We start from the raw sequence: 13,037 nt of genomic DNA on the forward strand, positions 1-13,037 counted from the left end.
TAAGCAGATTAGAGGTTTTTAGCTTAAAAAAAAAAAAGAGGACAGAGGGGATATGATTGAGATTTATAAAATACTGAGTATGGTAGAATGGGTAAATAGAAAACTATTATTTACCCTTTTAAATAACATTGGATCTAGGTGACACTCCATGAAACTAGAAGCTGGCAGATTTAAAACAAATCATGGAAGTATTTTTTCACTCACCGCAGAATCGAGCTATGGAATCTGTTGCAGAGGACATGGTCAAGGCAGCTAACCTAGTGGGGTTCAAAAGAGGATTAGACGAGTTCCTGCAGGAAAAGTCCATAAATGGTTATTAGCATGGTAGACTTGGGAAAGCCAGTGCTTATCCCTGGGAGTGACACAAGAAATAAATCAACTACTGAAAAATCTGCCAGTTACTTGTGACCCAGACTGGCTACTGTCAGAGACAGAATACTTGATGGACCTTAGTCTGACCAGGCATGGCACTTCTTATGTAGGCACACCCTCAGTGTTTGCTGGCCGGCAGAGGCTGCCTGTATTTGTGGCCATCTTACCTCATTTTCATATTAAACAATCTCAGTTTAAAAAAGAAAAATGTCAATACGGGACAGGATAATGCGTGTGAGTACATGGTAGAATGAGTGAGGAGATGGTGAACAGAGGCATATAGCTGTCTACAAACTTAAGAGTTATATTTGTATTTCCTGGCTCGTTCTCTCAAAGCACTGGAAGGAAACATGGTTTGTGACATTATCTTAAAATAATCTTTCATGAGTTGTCAGACTAAAGATTAATTTAACAGCTACATTTTTTTCTTTCGGTTTCTTTAATCAGATACATTTCTAAAGGTTCTTTTCAACGTAAGTAAAATGCTTTACGCACCGCAACAAATCATTGTAGATGTAGTGTCAAGTTACTCACTGTTACTGCTGGTTCTTCTACACTAGGAATGTCACTTGTCTTTAGCTGCCTCACATCTTTTAATCTATACCTTTAGGTATAATATTCTAGAAGGATGTCAAGTAGTTGCATCAATAATTATTGAACTGATTCTTTTGGCCCTGTGCCACATCGTTTCAAGCAAGATATTGTCAACTATATTATTAATCTCTTACTCCTTCACAAGATAGCAAAATTGCTACCAATATGTTAAGCCTTAGGCTAGAGTGCAATTAGTCACTGGAATTGTAGCTGCCTTCAATTCCTAAGAATAGAATCATGCTAATCCTTGTACATAGGGAGTAATAAATGTGCTCCAGAGCTGGGTATTTTTGAGTATCAATTCAATTCACGAACAGTTCATTCCAACTATCATATTCATTTATTTTCCCTCCCCAGTCAGCATGCCCAGATGGCTCCCGGGACCTCGTCAGCATAGGCACTGCAAGGAGTCTCCTCCGTACTGCTTGTGGGGGAGACAGGAGAGAACATGGTCCCAAGTCTTCCCTTTCTCCCGCACCCCTAAATCTGAGCACACCACAATGTACTGCACCCAGACTTGACCACCCTTTACAGAGAGGATCCAAACTCAGATCGTACCTATCATTGCATGTAGCACTTCAGCCTGAAACCAACAGATTTACTTTTATAGGGAAAAAAATTTTAAATTCAGGTCAGTGAAAGGAAATACATAATTGAAATTGTCATTTTTTTCTTCAATTAGGACTTTGAAAAATTTAAGGTTGCTGCTGCTTTTTAGTGCTACCAACAAAGCAGCCACATGCCTTGTCGAGTTCTTGATAGAACTTCAGTCTAAATTTCAAACACTTACATAGTAACATAGTAATGACAACAGAAAAAATCCAAAATGGTCCATCTAGGTTGCCCAGCAAGCTTCCCAAGGCAGTTACTGCTGTTCTGTTCAGGTTACCCCCATGTTTCTATTAAGGGTAGTAACTGCTGCTCTGTGCTAATTAAGCTTTTTTATTTATTCCCATCCTCTAGCCTTTTAGGGATCCACAGTGTTTATCCCATGCACCTTTGAAATCCTTCACAGTTTTAGTCTTCACTTCCTCCGGAAGGGCATTCTAGTCATCCACCACACTCTCAGTGAAGAAATAGTTCCTGATATTTTTTCTATGTCTTCTTCCCTGGAGTTTCAAATTGTGACCCCTAGTTCTACTAAATTGTTTCCAATGGAAAAGGTTTGTTGACGACCAGGGATCATTAAAACCTTTCAAGTATCTGAAGGTCTGTATCATATCATCCCTGCTCCTCCTCTCCTCCAGGGTATACATATTCAGGTTCTTCAGCCTCTCCTCATAAGTCATTCGATGGAGACCACTATACCTTTAGATATAATATTCTAGAAGGATGTCAAGTAGTTGCATCAATAATTATCGAACTGATTCTTTTGGCCCCCTCCATTCCTCAACAAACAGGAGACACCCAAGGCAGGGTAAGATGGTTTCCTTTGTAAGTACTAAACTTATTTCCTTTTCTTCTTATGCCTTTCTTGTCCAGAGTGCTGCTATTTTAGACTTCAGCTAAACATTAGATTGTGTTCCAAGGGTGGTATACCTCCTTCTTTTGTAGTCCTCACCCCAGTTTGTGTCCTGTGGCCCTTTTCAGCCTCCTTTGGATCTAAAGGCTGGAAGGGGAGGACTGAGTTTATACAACACATCTAGGATCCAGTCAACATGCTGCAGTCTGTGTGGCTCCTGATCCAGTCCTAGGACCAGGAAAGACAACCTTGCAAGGATTCTCATCCAATCAGGAGTGAATTCATTTCTGAGGAGGGGGAGATTATGTTGCAGGCAGACCGAGGGAAGGCAGACAGAGCTGCAGAAAGATAGAGGAGGTAGTGTTTTACAACTGCAGTTCAAGCAGTTGGGGAGCTGGAGAAAGGACACAAGATCCTGCAACCTAAGAGCCTGACTAGATTGCTGTAATCAACCACCTTAGGATTTCTTTTGTCTGTAAGGCAGATGTGAGTGTGAAGTGGGAGCCAGAGTGGTGAGCAGTGGATTGAAGAGCATATTTCCCTGCAAGACAGAGTCAGACTGCATTCCCCTGAATAGTCTATTGAATTAAGAGTTTCTAGCATGCAAGTCTCCAAATGATTGGAAAACCATCGTGCTGTGAGTTTCCCTCAGGAGCCTGTGGATTAGTTGTCTTAAAAATATCAACTTCTATATATAGCTTAATAAAATCAAGAGTTGTATAATGAACGGAAAAGCGAAGTGCACCAACAAGAGATATCTCATTTTGTTTTTCTTAAACTGCAGTTACACTAAGACTTGAGCTGGCGACAGAGCTCTCAACTTTGTTGGCTCCATATTTGTTTGCATGCACATATGTAATCCTATTTTTAATATATCTAAATTCATCAAATTCCTTCAGTAAAGTTGTGTTTAATTTTATATTTTAAGGCAAATTTTAAGACCTGCACACGCCAAAGCCAGATGATGTGTGTGCAAGTCAAGCCGTCGCAGGCCGAGCTGATTTTATAAGCCGCCTGTGTACATACATAGCTCCCGTTTCATGCACAAGTCAAAACTTTGTTGTTTTTTTTTAAAGGGTGGGTCATGTGGGTCATGTCTTGGTCTTTCCCCGACACGTCATGTGGACGTGTCGGGGAAAGACCAAGAGATACGTGCGTAAATACGCACACAGGTGCATGCTGGGGGTCCCTACCGTGTAACTTTACTACTGCTATGGATGGTAGGTTTTTAAGGGTCAGGGTTAAGACGGGGAAAGGAAGACTATTGAACTAGGGGGATTGGGACGTCCTATCCCTTAACTGGGTGTACTGGGAAAAAACTGGTGACACTGGCAATGATATTGACTCGTGCCCCTTTTAAAATCCCCCCACTTATTCAGTGGAAGTGAGATTTGTGCGCCCTTGCAGCATCCACTTAAAATTGTGCACACGTACATGCGTGTGCATATATACGCGCGTATGTTATAAAATGGCCATGTCTCTGGACCCGCTGGCAAACGCATGCACATGTGCACCCACGCGCCTGTTTCAAAGTCACCGTCTCTGCGTTTATTATTTACCATATGAAGGTTGGAGGGGGAGTTTCAGAATCTATCTAGAGGAAATACAGGCTCTATGCCAAGGATGGCCAACTCCAGTCCTCGAGAGCCACAAACAGGCCATTGTATGCAGATCTATTTTTTGCATATTCATATTGAGCCGGATTTTTAAAAGGTTACGCGCGCCGGGCCTATAGCCCCAGGACGCGTGTAAGTCCCGGGGCTTTACTAAAGGGGCGGGGCAGTCCAGGGGCGTGAGCGGGGCCAGAGGCCTGCAACACAGTGGCCATTGCCGCTGTGTCGAGGGATCGCATGCTGGCAGCCTGCCGGCGTGTGCAACTTGCGCCTGCCCAGAGGCAGGCGCAAAAGGTAAAATAAAACTTTTGGGGGGGTTAAAGTAGGGTTAGGGGAAGGAAAGGTTAGGGGGAGGGTGGGAAGGTCAGGTTAGGGGGAAGGGAAGTTCCCTCACAGGCCGCTCCGAGTTGGGAGCGGCCTAGGAGGGAACGGGAAGGCAGCGCGGCTCGGCACGCACAAGTTTTAAAATCGGGTGTACAGGTAGCGCACATGTACGCCCACACGCATCTTTTTAAAATCTACCCCTATGGATATCCCGAAAACCTGGCCTGTTTAAGGTTCTCACGGACTAGAGATGGCCACCCCTGTTTATGCATTTAACCTGTACTCTTGTTAGGTGTTGAAAGATTTGTTTGAATGTAAAAAGATTACAAAGTATTGGGACAGGTTTCCTTGAAACTGTATTTTGTTTCCAAACCCCAAAAGAATTGCAGTTGCCCCGTGATGCAGGACTAATACTATATCCTGTCTCAACAACTGGCCTAAATACTGAGGGTTATACTAAGGACAGAATGAATCCTCTCTTAGTTTTCTCTCTCTAATAGGCTCATTCACTAAGCAGGAGTCATATAGCTGTAGTAAATGGCCCTGTGGCTTGATGGCTCTTGCTGTATTCATCTCCATGGTAAAATACCACGAGGAAAAATAATGCAGCAGCAAATGGCCCAGTGTCAATATGAGATGGCAGCCGGGAGAATGTGGGGCCACCATTGCTTAAAGGGGCTGGTGAACACGAGTAAGCACCTCCCTCCTCCCAGGAAGGTCATCAAAATCCAGGGGTCTGCAAAGATTCTGTCTCATTCCCCATCACCCCTAGAGGTGGCCATAGATTAAAAATGATAATAATTACAAGGTTTTTTTTAACTTTATTTTTATTCAAATTTAATAATAAGTCACGTAAACAAGTACTTGAAAGAAAAACAAAGGTTATATAAACTTTATAAATACATAAATATATAACATAAATATATAAAAAGAAATAAATTACAAACCCCTCATTAAAGACATCAAATACTGGGGGAATAAGAAAATGGTCTTAGGCCAATACTAACCATTCAAATTTTTAAAAATTACAAAATATAATGAAGCCCTGAACAGTACTACCTTTTCATGTAGTACACACACATACTAAGAGACTGGGGAGGGTGCCCGGTGTCTGGAATCAATGGTCCCTCAGCTGTGAGTAGTCAAAGAAAACATATCTTACAAAATTTAAAAGTACTAAACATTTACAAGGGTGTCTAGTGATACAAGAGGCTGCCAAAGAAATAACCTCAGGTCACATATCCAGAAATTTCCTTCTATGCTCCAGCATTACTCTGGCTAAATCTGGGAAAACCCAAATTTTTCCACCCTTAAATAAAGCCTTACAATTCTGAAAAAAAAACAAAAACTAATGAATATGATTTCTGTCCTGAAGACATACAAATTAAATCATCAAAGTAGCTCTAGAGAACATTTGTGAGAAGGAATTTTCCAAAAACTCACACAAGTCCAAAGAAGCTATATTCTATCTGTGTTCTTCTTGGCAGATGGTAAATGGAACTTTTTTTTGAATTCTTTTCCTCCAGAATTTGTAGAACCTCCTTCATACAGAATTTAAACATTTCGCTAGGAGAGAACATAGGCATTTGAGCAAAATTTAATACACGCAAATTTAAATTCTTAGAAAAATTCTCCAAATTTTCAAGCCTTCACAAAGCTGATGTAAGAGCACTGTTTGCTTAACTTGTAATTCCTTGACTTGAGAGACAGATGCCTTCAAGTTAGCAATATTGGTTTCACAGGATGAAATACCATGATCTCGATTATAGAATTTAGAATGAATACCCAAAGTAATAGTAATCAAAGAAGAAACAAGACTGTTCAGTGGTAGCCAAAGCAGCCCATAAACTATCTAGTGTCACAGAAGCAGGCTTAGGTAACACTGGTCTGACCTGGAGAAGAAGCAGTGACCGCTTGGACCTCCTGTAAACCAGCTCCTGAGACCTCAAGTACTGAGGGAACCTCCATCCAATGCCAAGACATCAGGCACCTCACCTCCAACTTGCCTCTTTGGCTCCTGGGAATGTTGGGATGTCTGTACATCGTCCCACTGTAATCAACACCTACTGCAGGCACACAGAAGCCCAACCGATGAAGCGCAGCAGCGCCGGGTCTCCAGATATGTTTTGGTGATTCAGCCCCCACATGGGCAGCCATGCCAGGGGAACCTTGGTGTGGACTGATCCTCCGAGCTGAGCGTAACTTCAGCCATCCACAGACTGGCAGCCCCTAAACCAGCCAAGTCAAGTTCAGAGATCAGCGAAGGTAGGATGGGTGAAAACTCCAGCATGGTAGTCTGCTGGGCCACTCCGACAGATGGATAAGTTCTAACTGCCCCCTCCCTCTTTCCCATGGCACCAGAAAGAGTAAAGAAAGAAGGAAAGGAAAATCATTAAAGAGAAAAAATACAGGAGCTTGACAAGCCCCCCCCCCTCCCATTATTACAAGTTTTAAGCACAGTGCAAGCCCCATCCTCATACCTAGCTCCTCCCATTCACTCAAAAAATCCAGAGGCCAGGTCCTTACCCTAGCCCAACACCAGGATCCCTCCAACTCATCAAAATTGCCCTGGTGGTTCAGTGGGGGCCTGGAGCACACTCTGAGCTCTGGATCCAGCTATCATCATTTTCTAAAACAGTGCTGCCTTTGCCCCATCTCGTGATGGGGCACAGGCTGGGTGGTGGCATTTTTGGTAGTGGTCCAGTAGACCACCAGGGGCAACCTGTCTGAAAGGGAAGGGGTCCGGGGTCCACTGGACCACCAGGGATCCTTTTGTATGGGGATGGGGGATAATGTCTCTAATGTTTGGGTTGGGTGCTCACCTCAGCACCAGTGGTCATCAAACAGTATGGTTTGATATTGCAAATAGGATCTGGAGAAGTGTCACAAAGTCCTGAGTTTTGAACTTCAAAAAAACAGACTTTGTAGAAATGGAGAAATATCTGGAGGCAGAACTTGAAGACTGGGAGAAAATGGGAGAGGTCGAACAACAGTGGGCAAACTAAAAGGAGCAATTACAAAAGCAACAAATCTGTATGTTAGAAAAGTAAACAAAAGTAAGAGAAATAAGAATCCAATCTGGTTCACAAAAGAGGTGGCTGATGTAAGAAAAGCAAAAAAAGCAGCTTTTAAGAAATATAAAGAATCCCAAAAAGTGGAACACAGGGAGGATTATCTGGCGAAACTGAGGGAGAAGAAAAAAGTAACCAAGAAAGCAAAAAGTCAGGCAGAGGAAAGGATTGCCAAGGAAATAAAGCGAGTTGACAAAACATTTTTCAGATATGTCAGAGAAAGGTATATAGTGGTATAGTGAAATTGAAAGGGGATAAGGATCAATGGGTGGAGAGAAATGCTGAATTAGCAGAAATATTAAACAAATACTTCAGTTCAGTGATCACTGGAGAAGGACCGTAACTTGTTATCAAGACTGTAGAAGGGGGTGAAGTAGACGAAACTCCATTTACGGAAGATAATGTATGGGAAGAGCTAAGAAAACTGAAAGTGGACAAAGCCATGGGGCCTGATGAGGTTCACCCCAGAAATTGAGGGAACTCAGAGATGTGCTGGTGAGTCAACTGTGTGACCTGTTCAATAGATCTTTGGAAAAGAGTGTAGTGCCTAGTGACTGGAGAAGAGCAGTGCTGGTACCACTTCACAAGAGTGGGAGCAGAGAAGAGGCTGGAAACTACAGGCCAGTTAGCATCACCTTGGTGGTGGGAAAATTAATGGAGACTCTGCTGAAGGAAAGGATAGTGAATTATCTACAATCTGGTGGGTTGCTCGATCAGAAGCAGCATGGATTCACCAGGGGAAGGTCCTGTCAGAAGGATCTAATTGATTTCTTTGATTGGATGACTAGAGAACTGGATCAGGGAAGAGTGCTCAATGAAATTTACTTGGATTTTAGTAACGCTTTTGATACAGTCCCACACAGAAGACTCATCAACAAAATGAGAAGCTTGGGAGTCAGCTCCAAGGTGTTGGCTTGGATTACAAACTGGTTGATGGATAGACGACAATGGGTGATGGTAAATGGAACCTACTCTGAAGAGAGAATGGTGTTAAGTGGAGTGCCACAGGGATCGGTGGAACCAGTTCTGTTCAACATCTTCGTGAGAGACATTGCGGAAGAGATAGAAGGTAAAGTTTGTCTATTTGCGGATGATACTAAGATCTGCAACAGAGTGGACACGCCAGAACGAGTTCAGAGAATGAGATGGGATTTAAGGAAGCTGGAAGAGTAGCCGAAGATATGGCAGCTGGGATTCAATGCCAAGAAATGCAGGGTCATGCATCTGGGGTGTGGTAATCCGAAAGAACTATATGCGTTGGGGGGGGGGGGGTGAAGGGCTGATGTGCATGGAGCAGGAGAGAGACCTTGGGGTGATAGTATCTAATGACCTGAAGTCGACAAAGCAGTGTGACCCAGCGATAGCCAAAGCCAGAAGAATGCTGGGCTGCATAGAGAGAGGAATATCTAGTAAGAAAAGGGAAGTGATAATCCCCTTGTACAGGTCCTTGGTGAGGCCTCATCTGGAGTACTGTGTTCAGTTCTGGAGATGGTATCTCAAAGGAGACAGAGACAGGATGGAGGCGATCCAGAGAAGGGCGACCAAAATTTTGGGTGGGGCAGATGTATGCATCCCATCATGCTAAGAGTAGAGGTGTCTATATTTTAATACATAAAGCATTGCCTCTTGTTACAAAGTCATACTTTGATTCAGAGGTAAGATTTATTTTATTAGTGTTCTGTGTTTTCTTTTAACTTTACGTTGGTACATGTTTATGGATACAGTTCTGGTCTTCAAGCTTTTACAGTAAGCTCATTGGTACCCTAGTCAGTTTCAACACATTTAGGGATGGAACTGGAACATGGATTTCATCTGTTTCTAGATAGATCATTGACTTGTCTCATTGGTTCCTACTCCTACCAGATGTAAAAGATTAATTGATCTATTCAACCTTACAGGAATTTGGAGTTGAATGGTATCCCATTAGTGGGATTTCACCCCTTTTTTTTCTCTTAGGCATAATATGTATAGTAGATTGTTTGTGTTCTTTTCCTCTAGTGACCTACAGTGTCCTATCATAAATGGCCATTGTTACTTGTCAGATTGTCATCTGGTTTTATTCTGCTTAAGTTTGGCTAATCTTTTTTGGTAAGCAGATCTTAGAGAACTCTACACCTCTATCTTTGGTTTTGTAAAATATACCTCTAACATAGTCAATTTAAGCAAAATATTTTGCTAAACAAAGCAGAAGATTTGAAGTGTAGGCATAAGCATGATTGTTTGAGGAGAATTTACAGAGCTCTCCTCATTACGAGAGAAGAGCTATAGAGATTGCAAACTGCCCAGGCTGTGCATACCATAAAAGTTTCCAAATTGAAGTTTGATGAATATAGTAATTGGGCTGACACCTTGCTGGTTGGAGTGGATAAGAAGAAAATGCAAGATGCAGTTGATGTAGGCCTCAACGATGTCTTGGGGTTTGTCAGAAATAGAGATTAGCAAGAATCATTTTGCTTACTTGTATGGAGACAGTCAGCTGATGCAGTCTGAAAACGTGTGCCCCTTTCATGCTGGTCTGGATCTCCCATCTTTATAATTAACATGCAAGCTGACTCCTATTTCCTTGTAGAGATCCAGATACCAGTTAAGGCTTTGTCTCATGGAAAGTGCCTTTGGTTCAAACATTTATTCTGTTGACCTTTTTTGAAAAGTACCTTATGAGCTGAATTTACAATATGATTTCTGGGTGTAAAACTATTTGGGAAAATTGCCCGGGAGTTTTGTGTGCGTAAAAGTGACGCGTTAACCCACGTATGTATGTATTTTCCATATACAAAAAAGACACATTACAGAGGTTGGGGTTGCTGATGGGGAAATTATTTACATGCCTATTACTAAAAATCACCATTACATGCTTAAATTTACACCTGCTCTAGAGCAGGAATAAACATATGCGTATAAATTTATGCGCTTGTGTCTAAAAATCAACATTACGCAGTATTTTCCCAGCAGATTTGCACGTGTCTCTCTGCTTTGAAAATGTGGCTTAAAGTAAGCAAGCCCTACTCCCACATAAATAATTGCTCTGCAATGCAACTCTCAGCTTTGGGAGTCCTCGCACTCTAGGCTGATTCATGCCTGCTGGTTGACGGAGAAAGCAAATTTGCTTACCTGTAAGCAGGGTTCTCTGTAAACAGCAGAATGAATCAGCTATACTTAACACCATCTGCTTCCTTGGAGAGTCAAATGCCTCACTAAAGCTTAAACTCTGGAAGAGATTGTGGAGGTCATGAAGGCAGCATATGTATGAAGGAACTCCTGCCCATGCTCAGTAAAACACTTACTGAGCTCTGAGAGCTGGTCCTTGATAGCACCATCAGATGTCATTACCCAATGTGTTTTGGCTGGTTCATCCTGCTGTCTATGGAGAACCCTTTTTACAGGTAAGCAGACTTGCTCTTTCTAGTTTACATATTTCCACTTCTTGGCTAACTGAGTTGTTGGGACAGTATCTCAATTTTGGCTCGTCATAAAATAGTGGTTTCTCAGTTGCTATTAGCAGCTCGCTTTACGATTACACTTCATAGGAAGCATGCCCCTCAAATTTCAAACTGGTAAAAACAATCCTGTGAAATCTCTCTTATTCAGAGAATGCTTTTTTTCTGTACAAGGGGAGAAGTGAAAGTTTGAATGAATAATAGGTCCCTTTCTTACATTCTATATGTATGCTGATATCCCAAATGGTCTTTTTCTGTTTTTATTGTTGCTATTGATGAACTGTTGGTCTGGCTTCTATTTTTTTTTGTATTCTACATATGTCTATATGTCGGTGCTTGTTGATGCCGGTCCTGGCAGTTATAGACTTATTTTGATATTAGATTGACCTTCTGGTATAATACAATTTAAATCTGTCTACCCCTCGAATATAAAATAAAAAAAATGTAAAAATATACCCAGTAAATCCTTTTTTTTTTTCTCAGTGCCTTTTAGAAATTATAAGACCTGTTCCATCTTTTACATATCTTAAATAAAACTACATATTGATACATTTAATTTTGTTAAATAGACTCTTCAGAAAAAAAAGTTAAATTTGATTAAAAAAAAAAAAAATCAGATTTAAATTTTAAAGCAGCTGAGGGTTTTTAATAATAATGTTTATCCATCCTGTATAATTGTAAATTTTCTTCTCTCCTGCAGGATTCAAGTAGTATGCTGGTTACTGGGTCATCTGTTTCAGGACTTATAAAGCCACTGGCTCGTCCAAGAATAACACGAGTGTGTCTCAGGGACTTGATATTCTGCATGGAGCAAGAAAGGCAGACAAAACATTCACTAGCTTTATACAGTGCTCTTCTTAAATGACATTTCATGGAAATTCTTGCTGACTACTGCCAAAGAAAGTTACTGAATGCATTGTTGCACTACCTGAAATTGCCATTTCAGGAAACAGATTATTCAAGCATAACTTTTGTTTACAGGTATGAATTTTTTTTTAAGTGTAGACGGTAGCAACTGTAGATTTTTTTTTTAACCCTAGAGCTAAAGTTTTAAGCTACAAAGCAAAAATGATTGGACATACAGAACCACACTAGCTGCTTGGATTTAACCATTACAGCTTCACGGGTACAGTGAAGCAGGAGTGTCATCTTCACAGACTGCAGCAGCTATTTCATCATGATGCCTTTCAGCTTGAACGGGGGACCCTACAACCAAGTCAGAATTCTCTGTAAAACTAAAAAATAATCTACAAGAATGAGTAGCAACGAAAATCTACTTAATCATGAACATTAATTAATTAAACATACAGTGTGTGGAGCCTGCCTTACAGAAAATCACTTTTTTTTTTTTTTTCCTTTCCTTCCTGGTTTGGGATTACTACTGGATGGCATCTCATAGCAAAAGGAGGTGCTGAGGGGAAAACAGGGTTTAAATGGTAATCATCCGACCACCAATCCTATAGCTAAGGTAATTGCATCATAGCACACAACAAAAATGGTCAAGAGTTGTAGCAATGCCAGAATCTGTTCTGTTTTATTGTTCACGTCGGTTGAAGAAGCACAGGGTTTGGGGCTTTTCCCCTCCAATACCTGCATTTCTGTTGATCACTAATACTATAGACCCAGTTGAAAATACTTCCCACGTTTTTGCCCCCTGCAGAGAATTTCATTTTACCAATTAGCCAAGGAGCTGACCAGTGTGGTCTAATAATGGTGTGTAAAATCCTTTGTGATGGTGACACATCTGTAGAAGGAAAGTGTGAGTCTGCCCCTTTTGCCCCTGAAAGTTGCGCTGCTACTGGGTACCTGAGTGGGTAAGAAAAGAAGCTGAAGGTTTGGGAGGAAGGTAGCAGCATTTGGAAAAGAATGAAAGTTTTAAACATAAGCTGAAGGTCAGTGATGTATAAATTAAAACTGAAAGACATGGGAGTTGCAAAATAAGTAATATTAAACAAAAATAACATTGGTTTCCTCTAATTAAAAAGAAAAAAAGTACTGTAGATAGATTTGTGTCTAATCAGAAGGCGAGAGGGTTTGAGACTAGGTTGGGTAAAGTAATGAACGGCAGCACGTTCTTTTCAGCCCTATGATGTGACCCCTTTTATTAGGGAGCATTTTCATACAAGAACAATGTCTTTACAGTAATAGACTAAATTGTGCAGAC

At 41.3% G+C, this 13,037-nt stretch overlaps 1 protein-coding gene across 1 annotated transcript in view; it reads left to right on the plus strand.

Moving 5' to 3' along the window:
* Positions 1-12,191, plus strand: part of TAF4B (TATA-box binding protein associated factor 4b) — a 202,139-nt gene extending 189,948 nt beyond the window's left edge. Inside the window, exon 14 of the mRNA XM_029591165.1 lies at positions 11,574-12,191. Coding sequence (XP_029447025.1) covers positions 11,574-11,738 — 165 coding nt within the window. The 3' untranslated portion in view covers positions 11,739-12,191. The remainder of the gene's footprint in view (positions 1-11,573) is intronic.
* Positions 12,192-13,037: the final 846 nt, after the last annotated feature.

The sequence above is a fragment of the Rhinatrema bivittatum genome, chromosome 2 (assembly GCF_901001135.1).
Source record: "Rhinatrema bivittatum chromosome 2, aRhiBiv1.1, whole genome shotgun sequence".
NCBI classification, from domain to species: Eukaryota; Metazoa; Chordata; class Amphibia; order Gymnophiona; family Rhinatrematidae; genus Rhinatrema; species Rhinatrema bivittatum.